This window comes from Aspergillus viridinutans (genome assembly GCF_018404265.1).
Source record: "Aspergillus viridinutans IFM 47045 DNA, scaffold_15, whole genome shotgun sequence".
In the NCBI taxonomy this organism is placed as follows: Eukaryota; Fungi; Ascomycota; class Eurotiomycetes; order Eurotiales; family Aspergillaceae; genus Aspergillus; species Aspergillus viridinutans.
In genome coordinates this window covers 494538-508800 of record NW_025091231.1, presented here as the reverse complement: position 1 = coordinate 508800, position 14263 = coordinate 494538, and the positions used below count along the sequence as shown (strand labels likewise).

The following is a 14263-nucleotide window of genomic DNA, read 5'->3' as shown; positions in this document are numbered from 1 at the left end:
GATAGACAGCAGGATAGATGAGTTACATGAATAGACTTTGATTGACTGGATCATCAACCATAGGTGACCTCGTTTGCGAATGGCTTGCCAGTTGACTACCAGTTGGCTGGTACTGACCAGTTGACGAGAACCATTTAGTCTTTACTTTCTTCGAATCTATGTCCGCGCTTTGACTCTCTGTCATGTTGCCCTGATAGATATGATTTGGCCTCAATTCAAGACAACTCCTTATATACGTGCTATCGTGCAATACTATTGATATAATCCATCCCATCCAAGCGGTAGTCATCCCGCTCCACATAGCTTCCATTTCTGGGCAACCGGAAGACAAAGTTTGACGCTTTCTTTCCTGGTGTGTACTTGGGCCATTGCGGAATTCGCGGTACTATGCCTGTCAGCCTTTCTCACTCAAGTCGTGATCCAGACGTACCTCCATGTCCATTGGGATTCAGGTCCGTCACAAAGGACGTCCACATTCGAGCGGCCATGTTGCCCAGTTCGAGACGGGCGGGATCAGTTCCCAGCGGTGTAATGTTCTGCACGGGATTCGCAAAGACGAATGGGATCTGTTCGACAGGATAAGCCATGGATATCATATGCAGTGATGGCATCCTTCTACCTCTGCGAAATGTCCGACGCCAATGGTGCTACTTGTGTTCAGGGCTGGCACGTCCCATCGATAAGAGTAGACCTGTTTCGTGTACTTGGCCATCGTCTGCGCAAGCAGCCGTCTTGGTGCGGCCATGGCTAGATCGCCTGCCATTGATTCGTACCGTTTGTACATCAGTCCCAGCTTCGGCCATGTCACGTTGCCCCAGCCGTAGGGACATCCCAGGGCAGGGTCGTTGGGGTAGTACGTGAGAAGGCGTGTGGCTTCTTCGCGGGTTAGGACCCAGCGTTTCGACGCTGTCGCTGTCAGTACTAGTCATCGCCTTAGCCATAGGCAGAAAACGCACATATGAGTTGATTAATGCAGTCTTCGTCGGTGTTTGTCCCGGTAGTACCGAAGCTGGTGCCCTCGTCCGTGTTGGATCCAAGGAGGATGGATACTTTTGCCAGTCGGCCTTGAGTGTAACTGATCTGAGGATACTCCTTGATAAAGGATCCGTCGATGGCGGCGAACCATTCCAGGCCCTCATATGCCACGTCGTACAAGGACTCATAGGGGACTTCTCGCAGACACTGGAGTGTATCCGAGGATGTCGAGCAACTACAATTGTCAGCGTAGACTCTACCGTAAGGTGCGATTGAGGATACCCAGTCTTGTTCACGATGCGGTCGTACATCGGCTGATGCCAGTCCGTGCCGTTCCATGGGGGTCCAACAGCGTTACCAGATTCCATGATTGCTACGACCATGTGAGCCTTCCAGATAGTAAATGCGAAGGTGAGAACGTACCGGCCTGGAAAAGACCCTCATTGTCACCACCATTGGCAACCAAATGAGCTCCAACGCTGTAGGCGCCTCTGCTCGAGTCAGCCTTGCACGGATGGCAGTGGTGGTCTTCACTCACGCAGATTCTCCCCAGATTGTAACTCTGCCAGGATCACCCCCAAAGGCCTTGATATTCTCCTTGACCCATCGCATGGCGACCCGTTGATCCCGTAGACCCAGGTTGTTATTGCCGGTAGCCTGTACCGTCAGCATAGCCTTGAGCATTTGCATTGATACGTACCCTAACTTCCTCCGAGTCCAGGAATCCAAAAGCAGCAACCCGATAATTGATCGAGACACCAAGCACCGGCTTGCCATTCAGAGCTCCTTGATGAAGAATATAGCTCATGTTATATCTACCACGGATACCTGTCAGTCTGTCCGTACTACCAGCCGATAAAGACCATACCTGGGATCAGCGGTAGCCCCCTGCTGCCATCCACCTCCAAAGATCCATATCATCACCGGAAGCAATTCCTCGTGATCGGATTTCCGCGGAGGACGAATGATATTGAGATTCAGGCAGTCTTCATTCAGGGTAATCAGCCTCATATCGACCAGCTTCGTCTCGTCCGATCCGTAGCCGGGACATTCGTGCCCGTATTGAGTGGCATTGTACAGCAGCGTGCCCTTGGACGAAGCCAGGCCAGCCCCAGAGGCATCAAAGGGGCCCGAGTTACTGTCGTTGGCAGCATAGGATATTTTCAAGCTCGACGGTGTGAATCGAACCGGCTGGTCTGCATACTTAATCCCCAGGAACAGTTCCTGGTCAAACTCTGGTAAAGAACGGCCTACAAAGACGGTTTCTGAGCCGGAGTGCTGGCTCGCACGCACGGTGGCTGTCGGATAGTCTGCGATGGCGCCTTGGATCTGCGAGCCAGGCAGAGCAACGCTCAATGTGCCCAGTAAGAGAGACAGCCAGGGGAGAGAGGAGATTCGATGCGGCATGTTGGTCTGTCTCTGTCGCTGAGAGACACTGTGCACGACCGGCTGGGTTGCCATCTCCGTGGGAATCAGCCTGTTAAATGCAGTCCCCATGTTGGAGGTTCTCCGCATCTTCATCAGTGCTTTGTCAATGGATATGGGGTATATTCCGGGGAAGTGGATACGCTTTCATCTCTTGATGTTGGGGGGAAGCAGACGATAGGTGGAAGTATTTGAGGAGAGACGCTGTCACTCGCTAGCGTCAACTGGAACTGTACATCAATTTCTCCGTCTGCAGCATTTCCCCAGTCCAAATCAGAGAACAAGAGAGCTTTGATGCGTGGATCTACAGGAGCTCGTTAGAAGCTTTGATTACAGGTTCGATGCCGTCAGCTTTGTCGACTTGTCAGGTATCACTCAGACCCGCGAGAAGACCGACGCAACAAGCCAGGGAGGAATCAGTCTGGCTATTCTTAAATCTCCATGTTGTTTATTAAGGAAGCATTTATCTCTCCATGCTTATAACCATTTGGCGTAGCCTGTAGAAAGACTTGATACTGCAGAATAAAATGGTATACGAACGCTGATGAATCTATCTCAAGTGAACTATCTGAAAATGGGTATGACCTGCTGCTTCAGCTAAATACATTGGGTCGAAGCAAGAAAAGATTCAACGGGTATCCCAACACCCTCTAGCAATATTATCAGGAGTCAACCACACTGTATATCAGAGGTGCTGTCCTGCGGCGCCATGCTGGTTGTACGAGTATTCCGAGTGGCAGAAAGAATGCCGAGGGGCAATTAATGAGTGATGATCCAGACACCAGAAAAGATACAAGCCAGAATTGCAAGACATAGCAGCTATGAACATTTGTGCACGAGATCAGTCATCCTTCACTCGGTCGCCATAGCCTAGGTTTGATCCACCCGTGCGAGTCCTGCTTGTTCCGGATGATGGACTGGGGAAACGTCCTCTCAATGAGGACGCGTCGTGCACATTTGATCCTGACCGGCTCAGATCGGGTTTTCGCGAATTCTCCGGCAGAAGGCCAGATGAAGTCCTTGACTCCAAGCCAGCGTTCAATTCGATTAAATCTCCCATGCCACGTCGGCTAGTCCCCGCACCAGTATTGCTCTGATAGGCTTGAGCGCCCTGTTGTAGGTCGCTGAGACCTGCTTTCGCTCGAGTCGTCAATTTTCTCACCCAGCCTTCAACTGCACCCCCTATATTGTCAAGGCTAGTTGAGGCAGTGGAAGCCGTAGCCGCGGCATACTCGGACGGCGTCCTTCCCAGGCCAGGGGGCGCAGGAGCAGGAGCTAGATTTGGCAGATGTTGTGCGACAAATTTACTCAATCCGTCGAGAGCTGGCCCCGGAGCCATCGCACTGCGATCGAGCGTTCCGACTCCTGTTCCCACGAGCTGTATATTGCTACGTTGTCGTTGGTGGTGCGGTCTCGGCTTGGCACTAGACATGGCTCGCGCCCTTGAAGGGTCTGCAGTGCTTCGATTCTGTGCAGTAGACGCTTGCGACGATGGCGACTCCGTCGGTGAAGGCAGAGTTGAAGTGAGAGTTGCCGTTCGCTCGCGGCCGGATATCGACGAACGAGGTTCGGAGTCTGTGTAAGATAGAGATTTTCGTCGTGTACGCGGGAAGAATCCCAAAGCTTTGCGAGGAACGCGGCCGATCTCTACTGGCGCGGAAAACCCATCGATCTGCACCCACGACTGATGTTTCCAGATCCTATCTGCTTCCCCTTCAAGTGGTGCTTCTGTAGATGCCTCTCCCTCGGCAGCGGAAGCCCGAGTGTCTGAACTTGGTGAAGGTGCTATGGAGCTTCCACTCAAATCCTCTAGAGAATCCCGACTAGAAGTGTCACCGCCTAGAAGATCAACTTCGGCCGGGGCACGGGTCGGCCGTCCTTTCACAGAACAGGAGGCAACTGGCAAAAGCACGGTCTTCCTGCTCTGAATACTGTCAGTGGGCCAAAAACCATTGGCCTTTCGGAAGATCGCTGGTTGACAGCCATACTTAATGGCAACTCCGGTAATGCTGTCATTGGGCTGAACGTGGTGTATATACGCTAAAGCCTCCTCGTCTTGCTTTGCATCGATCGCCGAGTGGTCCGTCTGTTCACTGGAATCTCGCCTTTTGTGCCGACTGTCGTGACTAGCGAGAGAACCCGTGTCTGCTAGTAGTAGAGCCTCCCGCTTCTTTGCCTGCACCATAGCCTGTCTTTCTTCCTTTGTTCCGGCTGCAATTTCCGATGTGGACGGGGCCGACGGACCCCATGCTGAGGGTGTCTTTGGAGTAGCCCTCATGTACGGATCTGGTCGCGACGGCTTCCTCGCATGGGTACGTGCCGTCCCGTTCGGTGCGGGTCGGGCAATATCACTCCCCAAAAAAGAAGATGCCAGACTTTGTAAGGAAGTCCAAGACGCATCTAGAAAATCCACCGCTGCCCGCGACGAATCGGCGAACCTGACCTGTGCCTTCCCTGTCTGACTGTGCCCGCCTAGGGAACCACCGAACCCATTGAGGTTATCTCGGTTGAGTGACTCAGTGGCGCGCGAAGGATGTCGCATTGGAAGGGGTGACGCCCCGCGGGATGTGTGGGGTGATGGGGTGGCACCTCGCGAACGGACTGCGGAGGAGTCTCGTGAAACAGTTGTGGTAGAAAGCCTGGTGGACTGCATCGGTCTTCCATAGTCCTCGTCGGTAACATCATCAACCGATATCAGACGGCGGGTTCGTGGTCGGACGGTGGACGTAGATCTATTGTCGGTATTCGTACTGGCGGCCCCAGGGCTGAAAGTGTCAATAATGCCATTGTTGGAACTCATTCCCGGCGAAACAGAAAAACAATGGATGTCCGCGCTTTGATGGATGTCGCAAGCTCTTCCTTAGGAGCTTAACTCAGCACGTGAGATCACCAAGGCATGTGTTGCCATCGGAGGTCTCTCTACCTAGGATAGACCATTCGTCATCCAGTCACCGTATCGTCGCAATCACAGGACCAGGGGGCAGGTGGGGAAGAATGAGCGACCACGAATATACTGAATGGGATCTTTCCCTTCGAGATAGGTGCTGAAGTATGCAGGCGCGCAGAGTGAGGCAACAGGGGAAGTGTAGAAGCTGGCCAGATCTGGGGGTAGAGACGCGGGATCCAGCAGGAGTTTGCGGACTCCTTGTGACGACGACCCGCAATGAGAAGGATGGAGTAAACGAACGGACTGGATCCAACGAGCGCCAAGTGTTCCGTTTCAGTCAACCAGGGTAGGGTCTTTGGATGAGAAAAAGGTTACAAACACTTGAAAGATCTGAAGGGAGTAGATAGAATAATAGCGAATAGAGAGGAGCTTCGTAATCGCTGAGGTTCTTGTGATCGGCAAGTGTCGTGTTACCGCCGCTCTCCAAGAATCGTGCTACTCCGTACTTCCCGGTGGCCACTGTACCCGCTACATACGTATGTCTGTTATCCATCTATCTATCGCCTATGGCACCATCCACGTCAAATGTCTATCAGAATGGAAGAAATGAATCGGTGAATCGAATTCTGTCCATCACTATTTCGATTTTCATGAAGTTTTGCTCGTCTCGTAGTGGAACAAAGTGTATGATTTGGCCACATTACAATGTAGCGTATTCGGTCTCTACACAGCTCTAGGATCCTTCAGTTATGAGAGAGGGAGAGTCTTTCGGTTATCGTGCTATCAAAAGTCTATAAACAATGCCATTTTATGGCAAAGACCTTGTTTCGCAAGTATTAGATAGCCAAAGCCAGCAACCATCAACAGAAATGACCCGGAAGATACCAGAAAAAAATATATGAATGCAAGAGACTGTATTATACCAAAAATCAACGCCATAACCGGGGTGCTGTATACATTGGTATCAAGGACATTAGACGAGCAATTCATCCAAATCACTGAAAGAGTTGGTTTATTCAGGAGGCTCGGCCATCTCAGCGGGTCGTGCCTCGACTTCAGATGCTGCATCTGATTCAGCTGTGCTCCACTCTTTCTCCGAACTGGCTTTGCTTGTAGGTCGTGTCTGGGGCTGAGAGGGTTGCGAAATGACCCTGACGCCTCCAGCTCGAGAGAAGAAGTCTTCTGTACGAAGGCCGCGAACCTCAGTCGGGTTGACGGATGTCATCTGGAGACCATCTGCCTTCTTTTGTCGAATCAGTTCTCGAACAGGGACCATGGCGGCATCCCGGCAAGCTTCCTTGATATCGCTGCCGGACATCCCCGCCATTGCCTTGACCAAGTAATGAACATCGAAGTTTTCCCGATCGACTTTGGTGTCTTTGAGTATCAAACTGAGAATTCGAAGTCGCTGTGCGGCCGGAGGAAGGGTGACGGGGAACTTCTTAGGCATCCGCCTAAGGATCGCTTCGTCGATATCCTGGATGCGATTTGTGGCTCCGAGAACAACCACCCGCTGTGGTTCACCCAGAGAATTTGCGGATGTCAAACCATCCCAGTGCGTCATGAATTCGGCTTTGACCATGCCACTCGCCTCGTGCTCACCACTCCGCCGTGTGCCGAGCACTGCGTCTATCTCATCAATGAAGACGATCGAGGGCTGCAGCTTGCGCGCTAACGAGAAAACAGCGTTGACGAGCTTGTTCGAATCACCGTACCATTTCTCAGTCAAGGTGGAAATATGTAGATTGATGAAGCATGCGCCGCTCTCATGAGCCAGCGCTTTGGCAAGCATAGTCTTTCCACACCCTGGCGGGCCATAAAGTAATACTCCCGACGGCGCATTGAGAAGGGATGACGTGGAAGAGTAGAGATGAGGCATGGTCAGAGGATAGATGACGGATTCCTTAAGCTCTTCGATAATATCGTCCAGACCTCCAATATCCTCAAATGAGACATGAATGTCATCGGGAGCGACAACATCCATAGCGATGGCTTGCTCGTACTGGTTGAGGACCAAATCTCCCCTCCTTTGTCGGCGCGCCTTTTTAGCACCTCTGCGTGGTGAGTAGTCGTCTGATTCATCTCCACCGTCGAGCTTCCGCAGAATGGCGGCTGATTTGCGCCGTTGCTCTTCTTTCTTCTGGCTCTCCGGGTCGAAATCAAGGCGCGATAGAAGGTAACGAATGAGGAAGTATGCGGAGGCCGACTATCAAAGATAATTAGAACTCGTTAAAATAGGCCGAGCGTCATAGAACTCACAGTACCAGCGACCATCACCAGCTCTTGCAAAAAATGCTGCCATCTTGGACCGCGCGCGGAAGCCATGATAGCGGGGCCGAGTCAGGAGTAACAGACGGTTAGGCAATCTGCAACAAGTAGCCAATTAATGGCCTCGAAGATAGTCGGTCGCCCGAGTGCAAGCAACCGGGAATTACGATGAGAGATATTTCGGTTGATTGAAATCAACTTTGAAGAGTCCAGGGAGCGTCGGCTGTCGGCGATATGAACAGCTGTGGCGCTGAACATCGTGGCTTTGCCGACGGGACGTCACATGCCTGCGATCTGCATGTGGTCGTTGCAATGCGGTGAGCGACACGGAAGGCGGTGAGTCCGTGGGTGGACGCGATGTTTTGGTTTGTGGGTGGCAAGTTCATCGGACGGAATGTATAGCGATGTCGCGTGCGGTATAACCATTCCAAGTTTTATCATTGTTTGATTAAGAGAATATAATATACATATTACCTGAGATGCCGAAAAGAAAAGCGACAGCCAGGCTCTCTGGTCTGGCAGGCTCGGACGGTGCGGATGCCATGCAGCTCAATGATGGAGGACAGCGCGAAAACGAGCGCCCAGCCAAGAGACCGAGAGGAAGGCCACGATCCAAGTCCGTTGAAAGCAAACCGCCAGCCGAGACGAAACGTAGTTCGACAGTGGCTCAAGCGCGAGCCTCTGACAGTGCTCCGAAGAAAGCGTCCAAACGGGGACGACCAAAGGGTAGCCGAAACTCGGCGCAAGGCGCAACGCAGGAAGGTCCAGGGAGGAAAGGCGGCAATGAGGAAATCAAGGATGAAATCGGAGTCCAAGAACCTGAGAGTTTTGCGGCGTCCAACGACGAGCTGGATGATGCGCCAGTTGCTTCCAAGACAAATCAAACGGCAAAATCGGCAAAACCTGCAGCTACACGGGGACGCAGGAAAGTCAGTGCTGGAAAGCAGATACAGACCGATGGTGAATTTGAGTATACACCGAGGGCTACGAGACAAGTGCAGCCGCCGGCAAAGCCCCAGGAGCAGTTAGAGCGGCCGAAAAGACAATCGCGACGCATTCATTGGACTGAACCCAGCAGTGTCGCGGCAGAAGAGGAGCAGGAGGAAATGGAAGTCGTTGAAGAGTCTATTCTACGTGAAGAGCCCGTGGTCCCTCGATCAGCGTCAGCATCACCTCTGAAAGGCAGACGGTCGTCACAGCCCGCACCAGGAAGCTCCCCTCTGAAGAAGAAGCTCGGGGTTTCCACGGGTGATGATAAGATGGGTGAACCGGAGTTGAGGCGTAGACCCGGTGATTTGACTAAGAAATATGACGCGCTGGAGAACCGGTACCGTAACCTCAGAGAGATAGGGATCGTCGAGGCGAATGCCAATATGGATAAGCTTCGACAACATTGCGAAGCAGTGACGACAGGTATGTAGGTCGTCACGCCTAGTGACATGTCAAACGCTGATATTTTTAGCTTCCAATAATCTGGTTGCTTCTCTCAAGGCAGAGCTGGAAGCGCAGAAGAAGCTTGGCCAACAAAGCCGGGCGCTCCAGAAACAATTGAAGGAGCGCGATGCGGAAGTCGCTGAATTGAAAGCCCAAGTGTCAGACGCCAGGAACCAACTGACTACTGCTCAGTCGGAGGTCAAAGCCTTACAGACCAAGCTGGCAGCTGCCCGTAATACTACTGCCAGTCTCGAAAACGCTGCGGCGAAAGTTCCAGGAAGCGCAATCAAAAACAACAGGGTAAACCGCGCAGCTGATGCTGAGGCAGCCCAAGCAGCTCATCTCGTGCAGTTGAAGGAGGAGCTGTACAGCGACCTCACTGGTCTTGTCATTCTTGATGTCAAGAAGAGGGAATCAGATCATCTGTATGACTGCCTTCAGACTGGCGTCAACGGAAGTAAGTTCCATTTCGAAAAGGGAGGATTACAAGATGCGTTTCTGACAACTCAGCAGCTCTTCACTTCAAATTGGCTGTCCCGACGATAACATCTACCAACTTCGAAACGGCAGAATTCCAGTATGTCCCATTGTTGGATGAAAGTCGCGATCGCGAACTGGTCGAGATTCTTCCCGAGTATCTTACAGTCGATATCACCTTTGTCCGCCAGCAAGCGTCAAAATTCTACGCACGGGTCATCGATGCGCTTACAAAGCGGCGCAGTTCAACTAACTGAGCGCTCTTTCTTGGTGTTATATCTATTCTTGCGTTTCTCAGCTTTGGCATGGTATATTTGCCTGTTGCATAGGTATCTGGAGCTAATTTAGGTGTCTTGGATCGAGCATGGTAGGATTCATCGGTGACAGTTTATAATCCGTGTTGACCAAAAAGCGCGTTGGGATTATCGTACTCTCTTTGTACTGCCAGTCTCTCAAGTCTTTATTCTAATGAGAGTAGTCCTTCAAATAATGAAATATATAGTCCATCAGGGGCTGCGTCATGGGCTCTGCGGGCCACCGTAACCGCGGCATGCCGCATTAGGCACCCCCGATTGGCTGGGGCATCCCCAAGTTCCCCAAAGCTGTCATTAAAAAAAGAGACAGGTTCATGTTTCGCAGATGCTTGACAGCTCGCTAGCAATATTCTTTTTTCCATTCGTTTCTTTCCATTATAACTGTTTGATCTCCTTTTCTTTACTACGTACTGGGGGACCAATTCCACTCATTTGTTACAGCTATCCTCCGAAGCTGGATCGCCCGTGAAGGCAAGATGGCGCGTCTGGGCCGCTTTGGGTTTCTCGCCCTCGCGGTGGTGTTCCATCTTATATATGCTTATTCCATATTTGACATTTACTTTGTTAGTCCGATCGTGAGCGGCATGAGATCGTATGGCGTCGAGCGAGAACCTGGAACGAATGCGCCAGCCAGTCGTCTTGTGCTGTTCGTTGCCGATGGCTTGCGCGCCGACAAGGCTTTTCAGCCAGCTCCAGACCCTTCTCCGGAAGACGGTGAAGATGCAGAAAACAACGATCCAATCTACCTCGCTCCATTCATTCGTTCGCGCGTGCTCTCCCACGGAACCTTTGGCGTCTCCCACACCCGAGTACCCACCGAGTCTCGCCCTGGACATGTTGCACTCATCGCAGGTCTGTACGAAGATGTCTCGGCAGTGACAACAGGTTGGAAATTGAACCCGGTCAACTTCGACAGTGTCTTCAACCAAAGCCGGCATACTTGGAGCTGGGGGAGTCCGGACATTCTCGCAATGTTCAAGGAGGGCGCAGTTCCCGGACGTGTTGATGCCGACATGTACGGAGAAGAGATAGAGGACTTTACGATGGATGCAACGCTATTGGATACCTGGGTCTTCAACAAGGTGAAGGAGCTTTTTGCCTCTGCGAAGAGCGATCCCGAGTTGGATGCAAAGCTACGTCAGGATAAGGTGGTGTTCTTTCTGCATCTTCTTGGACTCGATACCACTGGCCACGGCTTCCGTCCTTACTCCAAGGAATACCTGCATAATATCAAGGTTGTGGACAAGGGGGTGCAGGAGGTAGCAACACTCATAGAAGAGTTCTACGGCGACGACAGGACGGCGTTTGTCTTCACCGCAGACCATGGTATGAGCGATTGGGGAAGCCATGGAGATGGCCATCCTGACAATACTAGAACACCTCTAGTCGTCTGGGGATCTGGTGTTGCTGGTCCAAAGTACACAGAGAGAAAGACTATCACTGGTCATGAGGATGGATTCTCTGCCGATTGGGGCCTTGACGGCATTCAACGCCATGATGTCGCACAGGCCGATGTTGCTGCTCTCATGGCGTATCTTGCTGGCTTGGATTTCCCTGTGAACTCTGTCGGTCAATTGCCACTTGAATATATCGATGCTCGTCCAAAGGAGAAGGCGCTCGCTGCATTGGCGAACACGCAAGAAGTATTGGAGATGTATCGCGTGAAGGAGAAGCAAAAGAGAGCCGCATTGCTGCGATACAAGCCGTTTGAGCCATTGGCAGATCATGGCGAGAACTCGGTGGAGGAGCATATTGCCGAGATCCAGGCCCTCATTGCCAACGGCAGTTATGATGAGTCCATCCAGAGGTCTGGCGCTCTATTTGCTACTGCGCTAGAGGGGCTGCGCTATCTGCAAACATATGACTGGCTCTTCCTCCGAACCATCATCACCTTCGGATACCTAGGTTGGATTGCTTATGCACTGACAACCGTTATTGATCTGCATGTCTTGCACGGTATCTCGGATTCAAATCGGACCGTAGGCAGCACCATTTTCTTCACGTCTATTCTTGCTGCTCTCTTTTCGGTTCTTTCATATCAAAAATCTTCTTGGCGATACTATTTCTACGGAGCTTTTCCAATCTTTTTCTGGGAAGAGGTCTTTGCACGAAGGAAGGCACTGATCGCTGGTCGCGAGATCCTTTTGGGCCACGTTCGCTCTTTCGGTGGCTACATCGCGCTCGGATTTCAATTGATAGCCTTTGTTGGAGTTTTGGAAGCTCTTGTAGGTTGCAAGACATTGGCACATTGGACGCTAGCTGACAAGGCAACCAGGTCCAATCCTACTTCCACCGTGAGATCTTCACGGCCTGTTTCATTCTCGGGTCATTCTGGCCTATTTTATACGGCGTCGACTTTGTGAAGCAGAATACGGTTCTGTCCGCTACATGGGCCGTCGGATGCTCTCTCATGAGCACTTTTACTTTGCTTCCTGTAATCAAAGTAGAAGACATTAACACCATGTATGAGGTTTTGATTATCTCGGCTGATTTGTGGATGATGTTCTAACGATTTGCTTGTGCAGAACTTATGGTGCACTGCTGATGTTCTTCACCGGGTTGTTCTATCTACTTTTCGAGGACACCATCTTGAAACACAGTAAATCTTCAGGACATGCGCCAGGGGCCATCTCTAGCTTGGGGTCGCGAGTCATTATGGGCATGCAGGTACGACTTTTTGTCATTTTCCTCTCCTCGTGCGGTCTTCGGAAATTACACGGCGGGTGGTTGTCTACTATGCCGCTGCCTTGACACTTTCGAGAGCAATCAGCTAACTTGAGTAGGTTGGCATGGTTTTGCTTGCCATGATAGTCACCAGATCCAGTGTTTCGTCTTTGCAGGCCAAGGAAGGCCTTCCATTTGGTAACCAAGTAGTTGGCTGGTTCGTTCTGGGTAAGTGTTGCGAGAACGTGGCTTGGCTCGACTCTCGTTCTGCAGCCCTACTCAAACCTGGCTAACACGATCCTAGTTGCCTCGCTTCTGCTGCCATTTGTCCATCGACTATATCCTAACAGCCACTACTTGCACCGCCTGATGGTACTTTTCCTCACATTCTCACCCACTTTTATCATCCTCACTATTTCGTATGAGGGTCTTTTCTACTTTGTTTTCTGCATGACACTAGTCACGTGGGTGCGTTTGGAGCATGCCATATACGTATACACTGCAAGGTCCTCGGCGCACCATGGTGGAAGCAGTACGGTTCCAAAGAAGCCGGGCTTGAACGCTACAGCGGTAGTCGATGGGCAGGAATACCGCTACCGCAGGCTAGGCCTGGCAGACACGCGCGTGGCGTTGTTTTTCTTCTTCCTTCTCCAATCCGCCTTCTTCAGCACAGGCAACATCGCATCAGTCTCATCGTTTTCGCTGGAGAGCGTCTGCCGTCTCATACCTGTTTTCAATCCGTTTAGCCAAGGCGCACTGCTCATCCTGAAATTGCTCATTCCTTTTGCCATCATCAGCGCTAATCTGGGTATCCTCAACCGCCGGCTGGAGGTTGCGCCTAGCGCTCTGTTCATGGTTGTCATGTCCATCTCGGACGTGATGACTCTCAATTTCTTCTATATGGTGCGGGATGAAGGGTCCTGGCTGGACATCGGCACCACCATCAGCCACTTTTTGATCGCCAGCTTTCTGTGCACTTTCGTTGCGGGACTTGAGTTTCTTAGCGAGGTGTTTATCAGCGGGGTGGACTTTGGACCGACCTCCAAGGCGATCGGGGCCACTATCACCAAGGCCCTGGACGGGACTGTGGAGAGCGACGTTGCAGGCGCGCAGTCCGGGCCTGAAGATGCGGCGAACGGCAAAAAGGCCGATGGGTCTAGAAGGGAGTGAAACGGCTCGCCAGAATGGCGGCTCCTTATGATTCATGTAAATGTTATTTATAGATTATTGGCAGGAAGCCATACATAGCTAATTACTGGGTACTTTATTGTTTAGACGCATAGTCTTCTCTTCGTCTTGACCACTGTATGATGCAGCTGATGCTTCCTCATCACACTTGATGTACCACTCATCTCAGACCACTGTTACCCCAGAACACTATACCATCAGTTAAGCCGAGGCATCACAAGCCAACCCACTATTGGATCCCAAGAAACTTGACCCGCATCCTCGCGCATCAGCCCTAACCATTTCCAGCCTAAGGCAGCCCATCCGATGGCGGAATTGCGGGGAAGAGCCAGGCACCATCCGATGTACATTACACCTTCTTGCCATCTTTCTTCCCACTCGCAGGAGCCGGATCTGATGGCATTGATGACGCGAATGCGGGAATTAAAACCGGGGAGATGCGGGATGCTTGCAGCTTACATTTGCGATTTTACGAGTCATCAGAGGGTCTGGGATTTGCTAGGGTGGATGGCAGGTGTAAATGCCGCAGTTTACGGGCTTGGAGGCTTGGAGGGAGGTGGCTGGTCGCATGATGCTTGCTTTTTCTGTCTTGTTTTCTGATTACCTACGTGGAGTTCGAGATGCACTGCGG

At 51.6% G+C, this 14263-nt stretch overlaps 4 protein-coding genes across 4 annotated transcripts; 1 reads left to right on the top strand and 3 right to left on the bottom strand.

Annotated features, from left to right (window-relative positions):
- Positions 1-239: 239 nt before the first annotated feature.
- Positions 240-2472, bottom strand: Aspvir_003512 (putative triacylglycerol lipase (LipA); the record flags this gene model as incomplete). The annotated part of the gene is made up of 9 exons (XM_043275094.1): positions 240-385; positions 431-566; positions 620-906; positions 957-1210; positions 1258-1348; positions 1399-1466; positions 1514-1632; positions 1676-1790; positions 1844-2472. 9 exons carry the CDS (start codon positions 2470-2472, stop codon positions 240-242), a joined length of 1845 nt encoding a protein of 614 aa, XP_043131029.1.
- Positions 2473-3241: 769 nt separating this feature from the next.
- Positions 3242-5200, bottom strand: Aspvir_003511 (putative LysM domain protein; the record flags this gene model as incomplete). The annotated part of the gene is made up of 1 exon (XM_043275093.1): positions 3242-5200. The coding sequence occupies one exon, from the start codon at positions 5198-5200 to the stop codon at positions 3242-3244; it is 1959 nt and encodes a 652-aa protein (XP_043131028.1).
- A 1099-nt stretch (positions 5201-6299) lies between these two features.
- On the bottom strand, positions 6300-7612 carry Aspvir_003510 (protein-degrading AAA family ATPase MSP1; the record flags this gene model as incomplete). The annotated part of the gene is made up of 2 exons (XM_043275092.1): positions 6300-7493; positions 7547-7612. The coding sequence occupies 2 exons, from the start codon at positions 7610-7612 to the stop codon at positions 6300-6302; spliced, it is 1260 nt and encodes a 419-aa protein (XP_043131027.1).
- Positions 7613-8034: 422 nt separating this feature from the next.
- Aspvir_003509 (mannose-ethanolamine phosphotransferase MCD4) lies at positions 8035-13614 on the top strand (the record flags this gene model as incomplete). The annotated part of the gene is made up of 8 exons (XM_043275091.1): positions 8035-8968; positions 9018-9446; positions 9503-9709; positions 10222-12005; positions 12056-12243; positions 12306-12447; positions 12564-12672; positions 12749-13614. 8 exons carry the CDS (start codon positions 8035-8037, stop codon positions 13612-13614), a joined length of 4659 nt encoding a protein of 1552 aa, XP_043131026.1.
- Positions 13615-14263: the final 649 nt, after the last annotated feature.